Source organism: Oncorhynchus gorbuscha, linkage group LG07 (genome assembly GCF_021184085.1).
Source record: "Oncorhynchus gorbuscha isolate QuinsamMale2020 ecotype Even-year linkage group LG07, OgorEven_v1.0, whole genome shotgun sequence".
In the NCBI taxonomy this organism is placed as follows: Eukaryota; Metazoa; Chordata; class Actinopteri; order Salmoniformes; family Salmonidae; genus Oncorhynchus; species Oncorhynchus gorbuscha.
The window spans coordinates 32,379,358-32,403,529 of record NC_060179.1 but is presented as its reverse complement, the minus strand read 5'-3'; the positions used below and the strand labels follow the sequence as shown (position 1 = coordinate 32,403,529).

General features: G+C 43.8%; 1 protein-coding gene across 3 annotated transcripts in view; it reads left to right on the top strand.

Annotated features, from left to right (window-relative positions):
* The window catches only part of LOC124039812 (disks large-associated protein 1-like), a 79,078-nt gene that overhangs the window by 41,823 nt on the left and 13,083 nt on the right, over positions 1 to 24,172 (top strand). For all 3 annotated transcript variants that reach the window (XM_046356223.1, XM_046356222.1, XM_046356224.1), the window contains exons 2-4: positions 14,384 to 14,592; positions 14,788 to 14,937; positions 15,218 to 15,300. In XM_046356223.1, coding sequence (XP_046212179.1) covers positions 14,384 to 14,592; positions 14,788 to 14,937; positions 15,218 to 15,300 — 442 coding nt within the window. The remainder of the gene's footprint in view (positions 1 to 14,383; positions 14,593 to 14,787; positions 14,938 to 15,217; positions 15,301 to 24,172) is intronic.

Here is a 24,172-nt window from a genome sequence, read left to right as displayed (position 1 = left end):
TGGTTACATTAAAGAAGGTAAACAAGAGGCTGTGTTTTTATTTACAGTAGAGATGGACAGCTGGTGTCATTTTGAAAACAGGTTTTCAAACACTTGTTTTTCACAAGTGCACTGTAGCAGGTGTGGCCCTACAGTATTAGCAGGACAATAGACTCTTTATACCCCAGCTATTGTATATGTGAACATCCCTCTACTTGCAATGTATTCAATGCTTAAGTACTCTAAAGTGTTACATTTCTAACTCAAAACAGCAGTACAGTATGTCTTCATCAACATCTTCATGCTTTTGTTAATAAAATAACGAGAAAAAAGGCATTCAAAATGCAGATGTTTATTTAAACTACGTTTTAGTTGCACTTCCACCCAGCTCCACGGCCAGGGGAGAATGACTCGTTGAAGAGGACGAGGAAGGAGATGGCGTCACAATCCATGCCAGGCACACCTGTGAGCTCTGGCGGGTTCATCGGGTCGTCGGTTCACCCTGACATTTCCATTCCTCTTCTGACAACAGAACTTGACCAACTGCTCACCAGGCACAGCAAGGGCCGTCCTGACCATCATGCTGTTCTGCTATTCCAAGGATGTGTAACTGAAGAGAGATACCACGGGTGGACACAGAATACTAACTGGGATGGATCCCAAGGCAAATGTGGCTTACCAGTGATCCTCCGGGTGTTCATCGTTAATACTGTCTCTGAAGTTTCTGTCCATGACTGATGCAACCCAAAAAAGCAGTAAAGACAGAGTTAATGAGTACCTGAGGTCACTGAGAAAGTCTGGACATGGCCTGCTCTCCCTTATGTAAGGAATTAGGCACTTTACCATGTTTACTACTCCCCTGCATTTCTTTGCAAACTACATATGCTGGTTCAATACCTGTGCCGGTCACCACCGTGGGACCCATGAGGCGGCTTTTGGTTTCTCTCTTTCTAAAAACAGAAATAAATTATTCTAAATAACAAACTGGCTTTATTTACAAATTAGTGAGAATGTCTCACCCCATGTTCAATCAAGAATGGCCTTTTTCTCACTCACTCTAGGTTAAATGAAAACAAAATAATCTACAAAATATAGTTAATTTTTAAACAAAGCAATTATTATTATTACATCATTTAGAATTATATAAAATCCCCTTAGACATTCTCACAGATCAGATTTACCCTAATGAAAAATGCCCCTTAGATATTAATTTAGAATCCTCCAATCCTCTAAATGTAATTATTGTCGGAGAGTCACGTCATTGACAAAAATATTTTTAGATATACTGACAGCCTACCGTAGGCAAAATTAGTCTCACTAGTGTTGAGTAATGTGCTGTTAAAAGTGGTGTAGGTCTTATTTATTTAAAAAGCATATTGAAGTTAGAAGCAATAGGATTTGAAGCAATAACCATTTCAGCATCGTTTCACGCTACTCTGAGACTGGTCGTGATAAATCAATGAGAATGTTATTTTCAATGATTCTCCATTTGGTATTGGTTACACTACAATTAGGGTGTGGAAATGTTATGCTCTTAGTACTGTAGCCTACTTCCGACCGTCACATTGTACAGCGCCATATTTTCCTAAAGAAGTGGCGCAGGGGTCTAAGACACTGCATTGCAGTGCAAACTGCGTTGCTACAGATGCTGGTTCGATACCCGTGCAGGCCGCGACCGTGAGACCCACGAGGCGGTTTTTGGTTTCTCTCCCTCTAGAAACAAGAATAAATCATTCTAAATAACAAACTGGCTTTATTTACTAATTAGTGAGAATGTCTCACCCCATGTTCAAGAATGGCCTTGTTCTCGCTCACTCTAGGTTAAATGAAAACAAAATCATTTCCAAAATATTGTTATTTTTTTAAACAAAGCGGAAATTATTATAATTATTATTAATGAATTTAGAATTATATAAACCCCCTTAGATATTCTCACAGATCAGATTTGCCCTAACAAAAAACTCCCCTTAGATATTAATTTAGATCCTCCAATCCTCTTATGCTCTTAGTGGTGTAGTCAACTCCCGGCCGTCATGTTGTACAGCACCATATTTTCCATTCTAACCGAAAGCCTGAGGGTTTTGTTTAAAAATTTTATTGGAATAGAAACACCATAATATTAATCAAATTAATTAAGCTACATTTCTCAAAATGAATCCCATATACTATGTTCTTACAAAAAAGTTTACATTTTATAGTAATGCCAATTCAATATTGATTGATGATCAAATACTTCTCAAAGATGCCCTCTGGTGATCAAACTAGCACTAACTGGCATTAAGTTAATGCTAAAAATTCTGCAGTATGACGCAACTTTTAAAGGAGGAACCACTGTATCTGACATGTGTTAGCAGTTGATGTGAAGTCCCCAAAATGATTTGAAATAACAATTGAGGTAGCCATGTAATCAGTGCTTGACTTGGACTGCAATAGGTGCCGGTAATCATTTTGGGTGTAGGTATTGTTTATATTTAGGTGCAAGAGCTTCACATTACTTTTGAGCTAATATTCTATAAGAGGAACAGGAGCTCAAGCAGGAGAACATTTTAGGTGCTGATCAAGCACTGCATGTAATCTAGCTAAACACAACTTTTATTTATGGTCATATAAATTAGTTAACTTACCCGTTTAAAGCTGTCCAGTGGGTATTTGATTTGCGAACTCCATCACATTTGTGCAAAAGAAACACTGCTAACCAAACAGTGCTAGGTGCATGTGCACTTCAATTAAAGGGTAACCACTCAAAATGTAAATATCTTAGATTTTTTCCCAGATATCAAATTAAACCCTGATGGGGTTTAAAAATTGTTGTGACCATAGAACATCCAAGCTTTTGCTATTTTTTGCTATAAACAATTTGTGCTTTTTATAGCGAAAACCATACGAAATGGGAGAAATCAGAAACCTGGAAAAGAAAAAACATAAAGAAATACCCAAAGAAATATAACGGAATTAGGCAAAAAATAAAAAACTATTTTTAAAGGGCCATACCAATGTTTTTTGCTATGCCTGACTTTGTCATCCTGCAGCACAGCATTTGGGGGAAAGTTGAGGTCAGGTCCAATGTTGCCTATGCACCCAAGAGCGAAAGAGTTTGGGCCATCCTAGAATTGTTTTAATTTGGAGTAATATAATATACACCATTTGACACTATGGATACGGTTATAGATGATTTGCAACACATGTATGTAGTGCTTATGAAGGCTTTATTGAGGCTTTATGAAGCCTTTATAAGCTGCTCTTCATTTAAAGCGGGAACACATTCCCTCCTAATGGAGCTGAGGAATCCAGAGTCACATTCCCCCCACAGCATTCCTTCAGACAAACTGCATCCTTGAAACTGTCTGGTGTGGGTGTGCTTGAGATGACCACCTCTACCTCATCTCGTTCCTTACAGCCCTTCCCAACAATGCATAAAATAAAATAGGAAAATAGTAACACAATAAAATACACAAGAATATACAGGGACTACAAGTACTAGTACCATATCAATGTGCAAAGGTACAATGTATTTGAGGTATATATGTACATGGAGGCAGAGTAAAGTGACTAGGCATCAGGAAACATAATAATAATAAGAGTAAGGGCTCTCCCGAGTGGTGCAGCGGTCTAAGGCACTGCATCGCAGTTCTTGAGGCGTTACTACAGATCCAGGTTTGATCCTGGGCAGTGTCGCAGCCGGCAGCGACAGGGAGACCCATGAGGCGGCAGACAATTGGCCCAGCGTCATCCGGGTAGAGGAAGGTTTGTCCGGTCGGGATGTCCTTGTCCCATCGTGCTCTAGCGACTCCTGTCTTGGGACGGGCGCAGTGCACGCTGACACGGTCGCCATTTGGATGGTATTTCCTCCGACACATCGGTGCGGCTGGATTAAGAGAGCAGTGTGTCGAGAAGCAGTGCTGTTTGGGAGGTTTGTGTTTCGGAGGACGCATGGCTCTTGACCTTTTCCTCTCCCAAGTCCGTACGGGAGTTGCAGCAATGGGACAAGACTGTAACTACCAATTGGATATCACGAAAAAAGAGGTAGAAAAAAACTTTTATAATAAAAATGTTAAATAATAAGAGTAAAATAAAGAATGTAACAGCAGCAAATGACGAGTGTAAAAGTGTGTCTGTGTGTGGGAGTGTCAATGTAGTGTGTGTGTGTGAGTGAGTATGTATATAGAGTCTACAATGTGTGTAGAGTCAGTGCAGATAGTTTGGATACCATTAATTGACTATTTAGCAGTCTAGCTGATTAGCAGTCTTATGGCTTGGAGGTAGAAGCTGTTTCGGAGCCTGTTGGACCGAGAGTCGATGCTCTAGTACTGTTTACTGGACGGTAGCAGAGAGAACAGTCTATGGCTTGGGTGGCTGGAGTCTTTGGCAATTTTCCGGCCCTTGCTCTGACACCGCCTGATATGGAGGTCCTAGATGGCAGGGAGCTCAGCCCCAGTGATGTTTTTATTTTTTATTTCACCTTTATTTAACCAGGTAGGCTAGTTGAGAACAAGTTCTCATTTGCAACTGCGACCTGGCCAAGATAAAGCATAGCAGTGTGAACAGACAACACAGAGTTACACATGGGGTAAACAATAAACAAGTCAATAACATAGTAGGGGAAAAAAGTATCTCTATACATTGTGTGCAAACGGCATGAGGAGGTAGGCAATAAATAGACCATAGGAGTGAATAATTACAATTTAGCAGAGTAACACTGGAGTGATAAATGATCAGATGAACATGTGCAGGTAGAGATACTGGTGTGCAAAAGAGCAGAAAAGTAAATCAAATAAAAACCGTATGGGGCTGAGGTAGGTAAATTGGGTGGGCTGTATACCGATGGACTATGTACAGCTGCAGCGATCGGTTAGCTGCTCAGATAGCAGATGTTTAAAGTTGGTGAGGGAGATTTTTGCAATGCGTTCCAGTCGCAAAAATCTAATCAAATGTGTTTATATAGCCCTTTGTACATCTGCTGATATCTCAAAGAGCTGTACAGAAACCCAGCCTAAAACCCCAAACATTTAGCAATGCAGATGTAGAAGCACGGTGGCTAGGAAAAACTCTCTAGAAAGGCCAAAACCTAGGAACAAACCTAGAGAGGAACCAGGCTATGTGGGGTGGCCAGTCCTCTTTTGGCTGTGCAGGGTGGAGATTATAACAGAACATTGCCAAGATGTTCAAATGTTCATAAATGACCAGCATGGTCGAATAATAATAAGGCAGAACAGTTGAAACTGGAGCAGCAGCACGGCCAGGTGGACTGGGGACAGCAAGGAGTCATCATGTCAGGTAGTCCTGAGGCATGGTCCTAGGGCTCAGGTCCTCCGAGAGAGAGAAAGAGAGAATTAGAGAGAGCACTCTTAAATTCACACAGGACACCGAATAGGACAGGAGAAGTACTCCAGATATAACAAACTGACCCTAGCCCCCCGGCACATAAACTACTGCAGCATAAATACTGGAGGCTGAGACAGGAGGGGTGAGGAGACACTGTGGCCCCATCTGAGGACACCCCCGGACAGGGCCAAACAGGAAGGATTATAACCCCACCCACTTTGCCAAAGCACAGCCCCCACACCACTAGATGGATATCTTCAACTATCAACTTACAATCCTGAGACAAGGCCGAGTATAGCCCAGGCAGCAGAGAACTGGAAGGAAAGGCGGCCAAATCGGGTTTTGGCTTTAGGGATGATCAGTGAGATACACCTGCTGGAGCGCGTGCTACGGGTGGGTGTTTCCATCGTGACGAGTGAACTGAGATAAGGTGGAGCTTTACCTAGCATAGACTTGTAGATGACCTGGAGCCAGTGGGTCTGGCGATGAACATATAGCGAGGGTCAGCCGACTAGAGCATATAGGTCGCAGTGGTGGGTGGTATAAAGTGCTTTAGTAACAAAACGGATGGCACTGTGATAAACTGCATCCAGTTTGCTGAGTAGAGTATTGGAAGCTATTTTGTAGATGACATCGCCGAAGTCGAGGATCGGTAGGATAGTCAGTTTTACTAGGGTAAGATAGGCTGCGTGAGTGAAGGAAGGTTTGATTCCGAAATAGATTTGATTTTGGATTGGAGATGTTTGATATGAGTCTCGAAGGAGAGTTTGCAGTCTAGCCAGACACCTAGGTACTTATAGATGTCCACATATTCTAGGTCGGAACCATCCAGGGTGGCGATGCTCGTCGGGCGTGTGCGGGTGCAGGCAGCGAATGGTTGAAAAGCATGCATTTGGAGGCCACAAAAGGAGTGTTGTATGGCATTGAAGCTCGTTTGGAGGTTAGATAGCACAGTGTCCAAGGAAGGGCTAGAAGTATACAGAATGGTGTCGTCTGCGTAGAGGTGGATCAGGGAATCGCCCGCAGCAAGAGCAACATCATTGATATATACAGAGAAAAGAGTCGGCCCGAGAATTGAACCCTGTTGTACCCCCATAGAGACTGCCAGAGGACCGGACAACATGCCCTCCGATTTGACACACTGAACTGTGTCTGCAAAGTAGATGGTGAACCAGGCAAGGCAGTCATTAGAAAAACCGAGGCTACCGAGTCTGCCGATAAGAATATGGTGATTGACAGAGTCGAAAGCCTTGCCCAGGTCGATGAAGACTGCTGCACAGTACTGTCTTTTATTGATGGCAGTTATGATATCGTTTAGTACCTTGAGCGTGGCTGAGGTGCACCTGTGACCGGCTCGGAAACCGGTACGGTAGGATTCGAAATGGTCAGTGACCTGTTTGTTGACTTGGCTTTCGAAGACCTTAGATAGGCAGGACAGGATGGATATAGGTCTATAACAGTTTGGGTCCAGGGTGTCTCCCCCTTTGAAGAGGGGGATGACTGCGGCAGCTTTCCAATCCTTGGGGATCTCAGACGATATGAAAGAGCGGTTGAACAGGCTGGTAATAGGGGTTGCGACAATGGCGGCGGATAGTTTCAGAAATAGAGGGTCCAGATTGTCAAGCCCAGCTGATTTGTACGGGTCCAGGTTTTGCAGCTCTTTCAGAACATCTGCTATCTGGATTTGGGTAAAGGAGAAGCTAGGGAGGCTTGGTCGAGTAGCTGCGGAGGGGGGGGGGCAGAGCTGTTCGCCAAGGTTGGAGTAGCCAGGAGGAAGGCATTGCCAGCTGTTGAGGAATGCTTGTTGAAGTTTTCGATTATCATTGATTTATCGGTGGTGACCGTGTTACCTAGCCTCAGTGCAGTGGGCAGCTGGGAGAACGTGCTCTTGTTCTCCATGGACTTTACAGTGTCCCAGAACTTTTTGGAGTTAGAGCTACAGGATGCAAATTTCTGCTTGAAAAAGCTGTCCTTTGCTTTCCTGACTGACTGCGTGTATTGGTTCCTGACTTCCCTGAACAGTTGTATATCGCAGGGACTATTCGATGCTATTGCAAGGGCAGTCAGGTCTGGAGTGAACCAAGGGCTATATCTGTTCTTAGTTCTGCATTTTTTTAACAGAGCATGCTTGTCTAAGATGTTGAGGAAGTTACTTTTAAGGAATGACCAGGCATCCTCAACTGACGGGATGAGGTCAATATCCTTCCAGGATACCCGGGCCAGGTCGATTAGAAAGGCCTGCTCGCAGAAGTGTTTTAGGGAGCATTTGACAGTGATGAGGGGTGGTCGTTTGACCCCGGACCCATAGCGGATACAGGCAATGAGGCAGTAATCGCTGAGATCATGATTGAAGACAGCAGAGGTGTATTTGGAGGGCAAGTTGGTCAGGATAATGTCTATTAGGGGGCCCATGTTTACAGATTTAGGGTTGTTCTTGGTGGGTTCCTTGATGATTTGTGTGAGATTGAGGGCATCTAGCTTAGATTGTAGGACTGCCGGGGTGTTAAGCATATCCCAGTTTAGGTCACCTAACAGAACAAACTCTGAAGCTAGATGGGGGGCGATCAATTCACAGATGGTGTCCAGAGCACAGCTGGGAATTGAGGGGGGTCGGTAGCAGGCGGCAACAGTGAGAGACTTATGTCTGGAGAGATTCATTTTTAAAATTAGAAGTTTGAACTGTTTGGGTATAGACCTGTAAAGTATGACAGAACTTTGCAGGCTATCTCTGCAGTAGATTGCAACTCCTTCCCCTTTGGCAGTTCTATCTTGACGGAAAGTGTTATAGTTGGGTATGGAAATCTCAGAATTTTTGGTGGCCTTCCTAAGCCAGGATTCAGACACTGCAAGGACATCAGGGTGGGCAGAGTGTGCTAAAGCAGTGAGTAAAACAAACTTAGGGAGGAGGCTTCTGATGTTGACATGCATGAAACCAAGGATTTTTCAATCACAGAAGTCAACAAATGAGGGTGCCTGGGGACATGCAGGGCCTGGGTTTACCTCCACATCATCCGAGGAACAGAGAAGGAGTAGGATGAGGGTGCGGCTGAAGGCTATCAAAACTAGTCGCCTAGAGCGTTGGGGACAAGGAATAAAAGGAGCAGATTTATGGGCGTGGTAGAATATATTCAGGGCATAATGTGCAGACAGGGGTATGGTGGGGTGTGGGTACAGCGGAGGTAAGCCCAGGCACTGGGTGATGATAAGAGAGGTTGTATCTCAGGACATGCTGGTTACAATTGGTGAGTTCACCGCATGTGTGGGGGGTGGGACAAAGGAGGTATCAGAGGTATGAGGAGTGGAACTTGGGGCTCCATTGTAAACTAAAACAATGATGACTAACCTGAACAACAGTATACAAGGCATATTGATATTTGAGAGAGGCATACAGCAAGGCATAAAGTAATTGCAGGTCTTGATTGGGAGAGCTAGCTAAAACAACAGGTAAGACAATAACAGCTAGTCAGCTAACACAACAACAGCAGGTAAAATGGCGATGACTAGGCAGAGAGGGTCGGATTAACTACACACAGAGCCTGAGTTCGCGGCTGGGGCCGACAGATAAAACATAAATAAATAGAATGGAGTACTGTGATTAATGGACAGTCCAGCAGGCATCAGCTATGTAGCCAAGTGATCATAGTGTCCAGGGGGCAGCAGTAGGTGGAACAGTGAAGCCGCCACTACGCTAGCACGCGGGCGACACAGCGTTTAAAGTTAGTAGCCCGGGGGTGGTAGGGGTGTCTGCTCAGACTGAGGCCGGTGGAAGGCACAGCGGAGTATTTGCGGGGCGCCGCGTCGACAGAGAATCCAAGCCAGATGGCGAAAGAGGTATTGCAGAATTTTGTTTGCTAGCCGGGAGATGTGCCTGGCTCACGGCTAACTGGTGCTAGCTTCGTGGCAGTGGCGTTAGCCACTACAGCCAATTGGTTGCAGCGGTGATCCGGTGCCAAGGTCCAGAGTTTACAGCAAGGATCCGGTGGAGTATTGGGCTCTAGCCGTGTATGAGTGGGGTTCGGGTGAACAGCTGAGTAGGCCGGGGGGTGGGCCTCAGGGATAGCTTCGGTGCCACGGAGGGTGCAAGTCAAGGGTGGAGCATTTCCCATACCAAGCGGTGATGCAGTCAGTCAATATGCACTCGATGGTGCAGCTGTAGAACTTTTGAGGATCCGAGGGCCCATGCCTAATCTGTTCAGCCTCCTTAGGAGAAGAAGCACTGCCTTGCCCTCTTCACAACTGTGCGGGTGTGTGGACCATGTTAAGTCCTTAGTGATCTGGACACCAAGGAACTTGAAGCTTTCAACCCACTCCACAACAGCCCTGTTGATGTGGATGGGGGGTGCTCTCCCCTCTTTCTCCTATAGTCCACGACCAGCTCCTTGGTCTTACTGACATTAAGGGAGAGGATGTTGTCCTGGCACCACACTGCTAAGTCTAGGACTTCCTCACTGTAGACTGACTCATCGCCGGTGATCAGGCCAGCCACTGCCGTATCATCAGCAAACCTGCTGATGGTGTTCTAGCCATTCATGGCCACACAGTTGTGGGTGAACAGGGAGTAAAGGAGGGAACTAAGCACACACCCCTGAGAGGCCTCTGTGTCATAATTTATCATTGCGTTTGTTCTGTAATTTACCCTCGCATCACTGGAACGGCATTGTGTCATATGGACAGCCAAATTGAACTGGGAATCTTGGAGATCAAGTGGCGGGATTGGGATACTCAGATCTGGAAGCTCTTGGTTTAGTCTCTGTGAGGGATGTATGAAGTTCACTGTGTTCATTAAGTTGCTAAGCACACACACACACACACACACACACACACACACACACACACACACACACACACACACACACACACACACACACACACACACACACACACACACACACACACACACACACACAACAATAGTTTCAGATGGATGGCAGGCATATAAGTCGCAGGCCAGGAAGTCTGCAGTGTGCCTTGAGGTGGTCATGGCAGATTGAAATGTTTGGCTGCACTGTGTCAACAGCCGTGTGTGTGTGTGTGTGTGTGTGTGTGTGTGTGTGTGTGTGTGTGTGTGTGTGTGTGTGTGTGTGTGTGTGTGTGTGTGTGTGTGTGTGTGTGTGTGTGTGTGTGTGTGTGTGTGTGTGTGTGTGTGTGTGTGTGTGTGTGGAGGGGGGCATGTTCAAGCTTCTTTAGCGTGTTTACTTAACCTGTCTCAGCATACACAGCCCAGTCCTCACCTCCTCTCTGTCTGGCCACAGCAGAGCAGTGACAGATAGGAGGGGCATGGCGTTGTCTCCAGTTTCATATCCCTCTTACTGGAGAAACATGGAAAACGCAATGTTCTTTAAAGCCTTCTTCACAGTGTATGTGTGGGGGGGGGGTATGGACTTCTGTTCCCCACAATAGTAAGCAAACCAAAATTTGACCAATTGGGGGCATTTTGTTAGTCCCCACAAGGTCAGATACTATTTCTAGGGAATTTCAGGGTTAAGGTTATAATTAGTGTTAGGGTTATAATTACGTTAAGGGTTAGGGTTAGGAGCTAGAGTTAGGGTTAAGAGTTAGGGTTAGGAGTTAGGGTTAGGTTTTGGGGTTAGGTTTAAGGTTAGGGTACGGGTTAGGGAAAATAGGATTTTGAATGGGACTGAATTGTGTATCCCAACAAGGTTAGCTGTGTGTGTGTCTGTGTGTGTGTGAATGACTGCAGGCGATAGAGCTTCAAAAAGACTGACATTCAATCCCCTGAACCTCTGCTCCCTATTCGCCTGGCAAGGCCAAGACCATCGCCTCTCTCTCTATCTGTGTCAGTCAGTTGTGTGTCCCAAATGGCAGCCTATTCCCTTTACAGCACACTACTTTTGACCAGAACCCAATGAGCTGGTCATATGGGCCCCGGTCAAAAGTAGTGCTCTATAAAGGGATTATGGTGCCATTTGGAACACAGACAGTGTGGGTGGGTGCTTATACTTACTGGTCTGTACTCAGTGACCTTTGTAGAGATTAGCAGTGTTTCAATCATAGACCCATAGAGACATCTGCAAAACATCAGAACTGGGTTAAAAACAACCCAGCACTGGGTAAATAGTGGACAGAACACACATTGGGTTATTTTGACCTACTTAGTTGAGTTGATTTCTTTGAAGACTGGAGGCATAGATTAGTAGGAGTGTGGCATTCAAATAGTTATTTTTGGCCACCCATGAGAGTAAATGTAATTCCAGTTCTGTTCTGTTGTGATCACATGTTAAGGTTAATCACTGATACTTTTGAAGGTTTAATGCCTTTGCATATTTCAATGTTGGGATGGTCACCACTTTATTGTTTTAAATTTTATTCAAATGTCCCTTCAATATTTTTTCACATATATTAATATGTGTGTATGTATATGTATAATAATATGTATAATAATATGTATATTAATTATAATATTAACATTTATTGTAATATTATTTTAAGTGGTAACTCTCCCAACAATAGGATATACAAAGGCACCTGAGGAACTCATAATCTTGTAAAAGCTACAAACATGTGATGGCAATAGAACACATTATGAACCAGAATGACATTTACTTTCATGGGTGGCCAAAAATAACTATTTGAAAGCCACGCCCCTACTAAGCCACGCCTCCAGTCTTCTGATCTGACCTGGTAGCTCGATTACCCAGCATCAATAACCCAACAACCCAGCTAAGGCTGCTTTCACATAGGAAGCCAAATTCTAATATTATTTTCACTATTTGGTCTTCTGACCAATTTGATCCGCTCTGAAAAGGATCTGATGTGATTGGTTAAAAACCAATTAGTTGAAAAAATAGCATAAGTGACTCAAGTGGCTGGGTCAAAATAAAGTGTGTTCTGTCCAATATTGACCTAAATTGGGTTGTTTTTAAGCCAGCATTTTTTTTTTGGAGTGTAGGATGCTTTCTCACTGGGTGGCTTAAGGCTGTGCTGCACTGTTACAACTTTAACTGGATGGCACAAAAATACAATGTATTTGTCTTAATATACAAATTGTGCTACTTATTTTCTTGAACAAGTAGTACAGCGTTAGCTAACACCTGGTAACGTAGTCTTTGGCACCTCTTCCTGTTAGCTACAATAATCTAATCAAAATACAATCTTATTAATGTAGGCATCCTTATCTGAACTTGTCAAAACTTGACTGTACAGACTCATGGCTGCCTTTGAGGATGAATTCAATCGGGTCTTGACGGGAGGCTTTAAGGTAGCCAGCCCGACAGCCAGGCAACCCTCTCACCTTTGCTGCGGTAATGTAGCTGTCAAGAGCAGTGGGAGGGCCCACATAAACAATTTATCTAATGGTTTTCGACACGGCACTCACTCACGAACACACACACTCCGTGCGCCGCACTCAGGGTTTGGCAGACAATGGGCACTGTATGCCGCTCCCACCGTACGATTTAGGATGTTTGTCTTTTTCAGGGATTAAAGGGATCCAGGAAATGATCTCACTGTCCTAGTTTCTGGGACAGGAGTCTGCCAATAACCTAGTTCTGATGGGGACATGTGGAGGAGAAATCAAAGACATAACGCTGCTATGTTCAGTGGTGTTATGTTCTGTGTTTAGTGCCTTGGAAATATTGTGTGTGAACCCTATCCCCCCTAGTGCACTACTTTTGACCAGGTGCACAATTTTGACCAGGGCCTGGTTGAAAGTATTGCACTGTATAGGGAATAGGGTGCCATTTGATGTGCTCTGTGTGGACTCCCTGCACACTTGTGAGACCAGGGCCTGCACAACTGCCAACCTGTCGCTGTAATCGGAGATGGCACTCACTGACAGAGAGAGAGTGATAGAGAGAGAGAACTGATGTATGTATGAGTGTGAGTGATTTTGTGGATCTTGTTTGGTTGAATATTGATCTTTGTGTTAGGGCTTGTTTGCAGTGACACCCTACCTCATTACTCAGTACACGTCTTTGTTTATAGACACACACACACACACACACACACACACACACACACACACACACACACACACACACACACACACACACACACACACACACACACACACACACACACACACACACACACACACACACACACACACACACACACACACACACACACACACACACACATGCAGTTGGCCTGTTATGATTACGTAAAGGAGGTCAGGCAATAGAGGAGATCAGGATGGCAGGTTTCAGCCACAATAGACTAGATCCGTAGTTCAAGTGAAGTGACCAACAGACAACTTTTTAGTAGTTTAACTAAGCTTTGTTGAAGATGCTCTTAATCTCGATTCTACAGTACTTGTTCATTTGACAGCAAAGCCTAGCCAATCGCCCTGTGAACTACTCAGTCACTACTGTACTTAATCTCGTTCCTAGGCACTTCCGCCCAAAAGCTTCCGCCCAAACATGGCCTTCCTTAACTTCCTTAGCTACTACAAAACGATCTGGAGAAATTCCGGGCGCATAGGCATTGGCTTAATCGGCTTAATCTACCAACCAATCATCTCCCACAACACCTTCCCCCTAACCCTCCTCAACGCCTCGCATCTCAGTGCAAGCGGCATCACTTCAGTACCTGGTCCAAATCCAGGCTGCATCACAACCGGCCATGATTGGGAGTCCCATAGGGCGGCGCACAATTGGCCCAGTGTCATCCGGGGTAGGCCATCATAATAAATAAGAATGTGTTCTTAACTGACTTGCCTAGTTAAATAAAGGTAATAAAAAATAAAGGCCAACTTTGAATAGTTTATATCACAGGCTTAAATGTGCTGTGTGCAATAGCCTGGGGATGAGGTTACTACTGTACTGTACGTACTTGCAAAAATGTACTTGCAAAAACAAAAAAAGGTAGAACTATTTTTTATATATGTTTGTTCTCTGACTTTTTGTGTCGTTTTTTTCTAATCATTTTACTCCACATTCCCTCTGCACTGATATTTTTTGGTTTTCATAATTTTGTAGTTTCCTCTGTAGATTTTTAACCACTTTTTCTCATTTCCCTGCTGCAGTGTCATCAATATATTTTCTCCATAATTTTGTAGTTCTCTCTGTATATTGTGTAGCTTTTTCTAACCAGGTTTTCCACCTCCTGTCCCCCTCTGCAGTGTCATCATGCATCACCACATACAAGAAGATGCCTCCGCCGGTACCGCCGCGCACAACCCCGCCCAAGCCCTTTATCTCCATCACGGCCCAGAGCAGCACCGAGTCGGCCCAGGACGCCTACATGGACGGGGGGTCAGGCCCCCGGACCCACATCAGCACCTCCCAGCCCGGCCTGTCCAACTCCAGAGAGAGCATCGACAGTATGAAGGTATATCATATAACAAAGTATATTGTGTATTCTGAAAATATTATAAAACTTAACGGTATGTCAATAATCTGTTTTTGACATTTGTGATTTTATCAGTGTCATTTTGTGGGTTTTTTTCAAATCAATAAAAAGATAAATATATTTTAAACATATTTGATTGTTTATTTTATTATTATTATTATTATTATTATAAAGGCCCTGACGGCAGCCATCGAGGCAGCTAATGCCCAGGTCCACGGCCCAGCCAGCCAGCATGTCACCAACAGCACCATCACCGCCACCAACATTGCCTCCACCAACAGCAAGAGAGACACCCTGCGGAAGTGCCTCTCCATAGGGATACAGGTCAGAGAACAGACACAGATATGCCTATGACCGTATTGACCAAACAATGACTACACTGACCTGTGGTCTGTTCTTAATTGACTTATCTCGGTTAAAACCCGAACTAAAATCTTGTGTAATTTGGTCCGATTCTACCATTTTATGTTTACATAGTCTGTCCAGGAGAGATTATAAAAAATAAAGTTGAAAAAAAAATAAAGTTTATATAAATAAATTTTGTAAAAAATTAAGTTTATATAAAAATACAACAACAACAACAAAAATCTGTGTACGGTTGCAGGTGGATGGACCAGAGGAGGTTGGGGGGACAGAGGAGCACTCCAAGTTCCAGTCAGTAGGCATCCAGGTGGAAGAGGAGAGATGGTGAGAAGCGAGAGAGAAAGAGAGAGCGGGAGCGTGTGAATGATTTTCTGCCATTCATGGTAGTGTTTATCTTGTATCCTGTTGCAGTCTGCTGGTGTCTCTGCTAGCTGACTGTCCACTCATTGTGCATTCAGTTGGCACCTCTTTTTGACACTCCCCCTCAGGCCTGAGAGCTGTATGTGTATAAATGTGTACCTTCGGGTTGGGCCTAGTGACTATAGGCTGTCGGGTCCACCATCCCACCCCACACCTAACTACACAACAGCTGCCCCCAGCTCGGAGGAGTTTGCGCATCAGATCCCCTTGACTAGGGGGCCCATGCATGCAGTGACAGCTGGGGAAGTGGAGGATGTGTTGGAGGGAGGGGATAGGAAGAGAGTGGGGGCAGTTAGTTGACAGCCATCTGTTGCAGCAGCATTTGTGATGTGGCCAGGCCACTTTGCGAGGGGGGGGGGGGTTCTGTCAGTGTCCTGTTCTTTTCAGTACATGGTCGTGTAAAAACCCCAACTCCTCCTTTTCCTGCCCTACACGTAACAGTTCCTATAGGTCTCCTATCTCTCCCTAAACCCTTATACTAAAGCCCCTATAGCATGCCAATTGACCACCTCATTGGACAACTGCCCTGGCCCCTGACTGACTTATACAAGGAACATTTGCATAGGCAGGAAGTCAGGGAACGTTCCTGGTTCCTGGAGTTGTGTTAAAATATGTCACACAGCAGGCAGTTATGTGTCAGTGTGTCTGCCTGCGTAACTCCCATCCACTTAGCACAGTAACCCCTCTGTTAGTCAGAGCTGAGGGGAGATGACCAATTTAGAGACTGCACTAGAAGCAGTAATCTAATTTCATACTGTACACAGAACATGTTTAGGAATCAAAGAGCCCAGTCTCAACCTACCAAGGTCATGCACAGGACTGCAGTTTCAGAGTCAGATGCAGAATTCTGGACTGTATACCAAACGGCAACCTATTACCTATAGTACACTGCATATGACCAGAGACCGATGACTGGGCGTATTTGCCCTGGTCAAAAGTAGTGCACAACATAAAGAATAGGGTGCCAATTGGGACAAAGTAATCTGGAGTTTTTCCTCAAAGAGCTTTCCTTAGCTGACTAGCCAAGCATTGAAAAGGAGGCACATCCCCAAGCAGCCAAGGAAAACATTAACTCCTATAGACACTTCCACTAGTCAAGTGGCTCTGGGGTTTAATGTCACACATGTGCCTTCCCTTAGTGCATGTTTGAATTTGTGTCTGTGTCTGCGTGTGTCGCAGCAGGTCCGTTCTGGGAGGTCAGGGTCTGGGCAGAGTGCCCCTATACACTAGATTCCCAGACGGTGAGAGTGCATCTCTTCTGTGGCCCTACCCCACTCACAGAAAAGGTGTGAGTGGGGGGGGTCATAACCTCACCTCAGTGTTTGAACTGGGCTTAAGCCTGCCAAAATGAGAGGGAGTGGAGGAGAGCAGTAAAAAGAGAGGAACACTACAAACAACCTGGCTGCCTTTCCAAGACATCTGTCAGCTGTCTGCTCAGACAACTCAGACAAAATGACTCAAGTAAATGTCACCCAGTAAAATACGACTTGAGTAAAAGTCTACATTTGTTTTTAAGTATGTGTAAGTATTAGCAGTATATGTAATTGTTAAAATATACCTAATTATCAAAGATAAAAGTATAAATATTTTCAGATTCCTTTCTAGCAAACTAGATGACACAATGTTCTTATTTTTATGGTGGGGTAGCCCCCCCCCCTCCCTCCCACTCCAACATTCAGACATCATTTACAAATGAAACATGTGTTTTTAGTAAGTTTGCCAGGTCAGAGACAGTAGGGATGACCAGGGATGTTCTCTTGATAATTGTGTGAATTGGACAATTTTCCTGGCCTGCTAAGTATTCAAAATGTATCGAGTACTTTTTGGTGTCAGGAAAAATGTATGGAGTAGAAAGTACATTGCATTCAGAAAGTATTCAGACCCCTTCCCTTTGTCCACATAACCTTATTATAAAATGGATTAAATATGTTGTTTTCCTCATCAATCTACACGCAGTAGCCCATAATGACAAAGCAAAAACAGTTTTTTTTTAGATATGTTAGCAAATTTATTATGAATAAAAAAACAGAAATACCTTATTTACATAAGTATTCTGACCCTTTGCTATGAGACTCGAAATTGAGCTCAGGTGCATCCTGTTTCCATTAATCATCCTTGAGATGTTTCTACAACTTGATTGGAGTTGACCTGTGGTGAATTAAATTGATTGTCATGATGTGGAAAGGCACACACCTGTCTATATAAGGTCCCACAGTGGACAGTGCATGTCAGATCAACAACCAAGCATTGAGGTCGAAGGAATTGTCTATAGAGCTCAGAGACAGTATTGTGTCGAGGCACAGATCTGGGGAAGGATACAATAAATTCTGCAGCATTGAAGGTCCCCAAGAACACAGTGGCCTCCATCATTCTTAAATGAAAGAATTTTGGAACCACCAAAAATTTTCCTAGAACTGGCCGCCGGGCCAAACTGAGCAATAGAGGGAGAAGGACTTTGGTCAGGGAGGTGACCAAGAACCCAATGGTCACTCTGACAGAGTGCCAACAGCCCACTTGGAGTTTGCCAAAAGGCACCTAAAAGACTCTTAGTCCATGAGAAACAACATTCTCTGGTCTGATGAAACCAAGGTTGAACTCTTTTTCCTGAATGCCAAACGTCACGTCTGGAGAAAACCTGGCACAATCCCTACAGTGAAGCATGGTGGTGGCAGCATCATGCTGTGGGGATATTTTTCAGTGGCAGGGACTGGGAGACTAGTCAGGATCAAAGGAAAGATTAACGGAGCAACATACAGAGAGATCCTTGATGAAAACCTGCTCCAGAGCGCTTAGAACATAGACTGGGGCGAAGGTTCACCATCTAACAGGACAACAACCCTAAACACACAGCCAAAACAACGCAGGAGTGGATTTGGGACAAGTCTTTGAATGTCTTTGTGGCCCAGCCAGAGCCTGGACTTGAACCCGATCTCTGGAGAGACCTGAAAATAGCTGTGCGGCAATGCTCTGCAGAGATGAATGTGAGAAACTCTCCAAATACAGGTGTGCCAAGCTTGTAGTGTCATACCCAAGAAGACTCAAGGCTGTAAATGCTGCCAAAGGTGCTTCAACAAAGTAACTGATTAAAGGATCTGAATACTTAAGTAAATGTGATATACATTTTTTATACATTTGCAAAAATTCTAAAAACCTGTTTTTGCTTTGTCATTATGGGGTATTGTGTGTAGGTAGATTGATGAGGATTTTATTTTCATTTCATCAATTTTAGAATAAGGCCAGTGGTTTAAAATACTTAAGAAAATATACTTTAAAGTACCACTTAAGTTGTTTTTTGGGGTGTCTATTCTTTACTTTACCATGTATATTTTTGACAAATTTTACTTTTACTTCACTACATTCCTAAATAAAATAATGTACATTTTATACACACATTTCCCTGACACCCAAAAGTACTTGTTACATTTTGAATGCTTAGCAGGTCAAGAAAATTGTGAATGCACACACTTATCAAGAGAACATCCCTTGTCATCCCTACTGCCTCTGATCTGGTGGACTCACGAAACACACATGCTTTGTTTTTAAATGCTTTCGGAGTGTGCCCCTGACTATCCGTGAATTGAAAAATGAAAAGAAAATGGTACCGTCTGGTTTTCTTCATATAAGGAATTAGAAATGATTTATACTTTTACTTTTTATACTTAAGTACATTTAAAACCAAATTCTTCTAGATTTTTACTCAAGTAGTATTTCACTGGGTGACTTTTACTTGAGTCATTTTCTTTGAAAGTATCTTTAGTTTTTCTCAAGTATGACAATTGGGGTACATTTTCCATCACTGAATAAGAGTGTAACGTAATAAAAATGTGTAAAAAGTCAAGGGGTCTGTACATTATTTTCTTTAAGAATGTAGTGTAGTAAAAATACAAGTTGTCAAAAATATAAATAGTAAAGTACAGATACCTCTAAAAACTCCTTAACTTCTTGGCACACCCATCCAGTTAGCGGGATCATTTTCGTCAACATCCGCTGAATTGCAGAGCGCCAAATTCAAATGAAATTACAAAAAATATTTCATTTTCATGAAATCACAAGTGCAATATAGCAAAACACAGCTTAGATTGTTGTTAATCCACCTGTCGTGTCAGATTTCAAAAAAGCTTTAGAGCAAAAGCTATCCAAGAGTTTATGTTAGGACATCTCTCTCAGCAGATAAAACATTACAAACAGCTAGCAGCAAAGTAGATTGGTCAGAAAAGCAATAGAATGAATCACTCACCTTTGATGATCTTTGGATGTTTGCACTCACGAGACTCCCAGTTACACAATAAATGTTCCTTTTGTTCGATAAAGATTATCGGACCGTAGCTTTTTCAATAGGAGAGAGAGAGAAAATGTCTGCTCCAAGCTGTTGCGCATGCAAAACTCTGCTGGCACCCAGCCATCCATTGACGTGACGTGATCCTTCTCGCTCATTTTTCAGAATAACAGCCTGTCTAAAGACTGTTCACACCGTGTGGAAGCCATAGGGAAAGGAATCTGGTTGATATCCCTTTAAATGGAGGGAGGCATGCAATGGAACAGGGAGATTAGTTTCTCTTAGGCACTTCCTTGTTGGATTTTCCTCAGGTTTTCGCTTGCAATATCAGTTCTGTTATATTCACAGACAATATTTTGACAGTTTTGGAACCTTTAGAGTGTTTTCTATCCTAATCTGACAATTATATGCATATTCTAGATTCTGGGCCTGAGAAATAGGCAGTTTCATTTTGGTACGTTTTTCATCCAAACATCAAAATACTGCCCTCTACACTCAACAGGTTAATAAGTAATACTTTAAAATATTAATGACTGAAGTACTTAACACAGCTGAATACAGCACTACCAAGTTCAATCTAACTTCAAACCTCATTCAAACAGCAACTACTCTACAGAGATGTTCCGACTTATGTCATGACCCCACACATTACATATGTTCAACTCATGGCAGCAAATGGGGTAGGTGAAGGTTGGATTTTTTTTCCACAGCTAGCTTTGCAGTCAATAGTGGTCCTAGTTTTCAAATCATATTGTCCTCAACCCACTTTGACCGCCTTGAAAAGTCAGAGCCAGTCAGACCTTCTACTGCTTTATGGTCCTGTCAAAGAGGACAAAGGGACAGAGAAATGGACTGCGACTCTAATGGAACCCTATTCCCTACATAGTGCACAATTTTGACCAGGACCCAGAGATCTCTGTTCAAAAGGCTTTGGTCAAAAGTAGTGCACTATAAAAGGTGTAGCCACAATCCTGTAGCCACAATCCAGACTGACAGTCATCCAGTCTTGGAGCAGCTTTTCCCTCAGTTGGCGAGCAGAACAGAACAGAGTAGCGCAGAGCAGAACCGAGCACAACAGAGCGGAGAGGAACAGAGCAGAGCAGAGTAGAATACAACAGAGCAGAGCAGGCCGCCCTTAACCCCTGAAGTAATTTACAAGGCCCTGTGAAGGACTCCACCTGACTGCACTGTAAAAATAACCTGTGTTGCTTTTGTCTTCTCTCCCTACTGCCACCCTCTCTCTCTCTCCCTTCCTCCCTCTTTCCTTACTCCACCCCTCTCGCTCTCTCGCTTCCTTCTCTCCCTCTTCTCTACTCTCTTTTTTCTCTGTCCCTGTCACTCCCTCATCTCATTCCCTACTCCCCCCCCCCCCCCCTCTCTCACACGCCGCTTGTGTTTGGCCTTGCCCCTCTCTGCCCTGACACAGACAGGAAGTTGCTAGGAGGGAGCTGCTATAAAGCAGCCTGAGATCATTATGACTACACACCTGATCAGAGCACAGTTACTCTTTAACAGCTGTGAGCACACACACACACACACACACACACACACACACACACACACACACACACACACACACACACACACACACACACACACACACACACACACACACACACACACACACACACACACACACACACACACACACACAGGCGCTGGTAGCCCTCTACTGTGAGTGTATTTGTTCTCTCCTGCTCCTCTCCCCCTCTTGCTCTCTGTTCATGAAAGAAGGGAGATTAATGGAGCAGAGGAGGTATAGATAAATGGGTGAAGTGGAGGAGGAGGGACTGGCCAGAGATGGGGTGAGGCTGATGGATGGGCCGACTTCAGGATCTGTGTGTGTGTATCACCCTGTGAGCAGGTCATGTCAGAGAGAGGGAGAGCGCGAGAGAATGATTTCCTGTCATTCATGTCAGCATGGCTGTTGCGGTCACAACATTTTGTCAACTGGTGATTGTCAAGTAAATAATTGCCGGTCCCACTGTAATTGACAGAAATTAACATAAACATATTAAGCATCTCCTGGCTCCACACACAGCCTACAAGCCACTGATGCAGACCTTTGGAACATCTACATTAAGAAGAAATCTAATAAATCCATGAAATATTACCTACACATTCACAATAAATCCATTATTTATAGGCGAGACATGATATGAAGAAAATGTCATCTATTTCAGAAGAACAGAATAGCATACTCTGAGTTGTCCTTATGTTAGGTCCTGATCTGGCTATGCCATATGGCTGTGGGCTACACTTGTTCATTTAGCAGACAAGATTTGCTTAGAATTCCGTGGCATTATTTTATAGTATGAAGAATACAATTGAACAAAGCTGAATAAAATAGAAAGGATATTTCTCCAAGCGATTTGAGGTGTGCACATGCGGTTAACAAAGAAATAGGTTGTAACGCTCGTCTGATGAAGAAGTGGACCAAAGCGCAACGTGGTACGTGTTCATCATATTTATTCAAATCTGAACACTAGAACAAAAATAACAAGGCGAGAAACGAGCAGTTCTGTAAGGTACCTGAAACTATACAGAAAACAACTACCCACAAACTCAGGTGGGAAAAAGGCTACCTAAGTATGATTCTCAGAGACAACGATAGACAGCTGCCTCTGAGAACCACACCTGGCCAAACACAAAGAAATAGAAAACATAGAAATAAAGGAACTAGAATGCCCACCCTAGTCGCACCCTGGCCTAACCAAAATAGAGAATAAAAGCCTCTCTATGGCCAGGGCGTGACATAGGTAGTCCTATATGCTTCATTTAGAGTTATTAATGTAACTTTAGCTGTTCTACAAAAGGGCAATATGTTTTGATTTTTAATACTTTTATAAGGCTGCATGATGCGACTAATGATGATTTGAAAAAAGTTGCTTTGTTTATTTTTTTGCGCAGCCTGTACATATTTCATCAGTCTCTCATTCACAATTTGACAAGCTAATGAAGATGAAGATGGTGCCGACAGATATGGCAGCTCTGCTTCTGGCTCCTAAAAAACTTTGCAGAATTTTTGTTTTTGGTGTGTTATTTCTTACATTACTAGCCCAGATTTGTTTTGTTGGTGTTATTACATACAGCCGGAAATACCTTTGGGATATCACAGCGGCGGTAACTCACCAGCATTATGACCAGGAATACAACTTTCCCAAATTGGATACTTATTCCAGAGCCTGCTCCAAAACACCGCCGGTGGAGAAAAGGTATTCGGAGTGGACTTCTTGTCCAACTCAGGAGGCGTGCACACCATCCACCGCTTCAGAGTATATTACTCGCTACTATAATGGATTTTATGCAAATTGGAAACCACATATTCTGAGGCTGCATTTATTGTAGCTGTGGATTTTAACAGCAAATTTGAGGAAAACACTACCAAAGTTCTACCAGCTCGTCGACTGTAGTACTCGTGCTGGTAAAACATTGGACCACTGCTACTCAACTTTTTGAAATGCCTACAAGGACCTGCCCCGCCCTCCCTTCGGCAAATCTGATCACAACTCCATTTTTCTCCGCCCTTCCTATACAGTGGCTTGCGAAAGTATTCAGCCACTTGGCATTTTTCCTATGATGTTGCCTTACAACCTGGAATTAAAATAGATTTTTGGGGGGTGTGTATCATTTGATTTAAACAACATGCCTACCACTTTGAGGATGCAACATTGTTTTTATTGTTAAACAAACAAGAAATAAGACAATTGTAATAAAAATTACAGGCCTCCCTCATCTTTTTAAGTGGAAGAACTTGCGCAATTGGTGGCTGACTAAATACTTTTTTGCCCCATTATGCATGCACCACTTTTCCGTTTTTTAAATTATTTTATTATTTATTTTACCCGTTTTCTCCCCAATTTCGTGGTATCCAATTGTTTAGCAGCTACTATCTTGTCTCATCGCTACAACTCCCGTACGGTCTCGGGAGAGACGAAGGTTGAAAGTCATGCGTCCTCCGATACACAACCCGTCCAAGCCGCACTGCTTCTTAACACAGCGCGCATCCAGCCCGGAAGCCAGCCGCACCAATGTGTCGGAGGAAACACCGTGCACCTGGCAACCTTGGTTAGCGCGCACTGCGCCTGGCCCGCCACAGGGGTCGCTGGTGCGCGATGAGACAAGGATAACCCTACCGGCCAACCCCTCCCTAACCCGGACGACGCTAGGCCAATTGTGCGTCGCACCCCACGGATCTCCTGGTCGCCAGACGGTTACGACAGAGCCTGGGAGTGCGAACATAGGGTCTCTGGTGGCACAGCTGGTGCTGCAGTACAGTGCCCTTAACCACTGCACCACCCGGGAGGCCCCACAAAAAAAGTTATTTTGTTCATTTCACTTCACCAATTTGGACTATTTCGTGTATGTCCTTCACTTGAAATCTAAATAAAAATTATTTTAAAACAGCTTGTAATGAAACAAAATAGGAAAAACGCCAAGGGGGTGAATACTTTTGCACGGTACTGTAGTCGCGGACACCGACGTCTTGTGCTTCCGTAC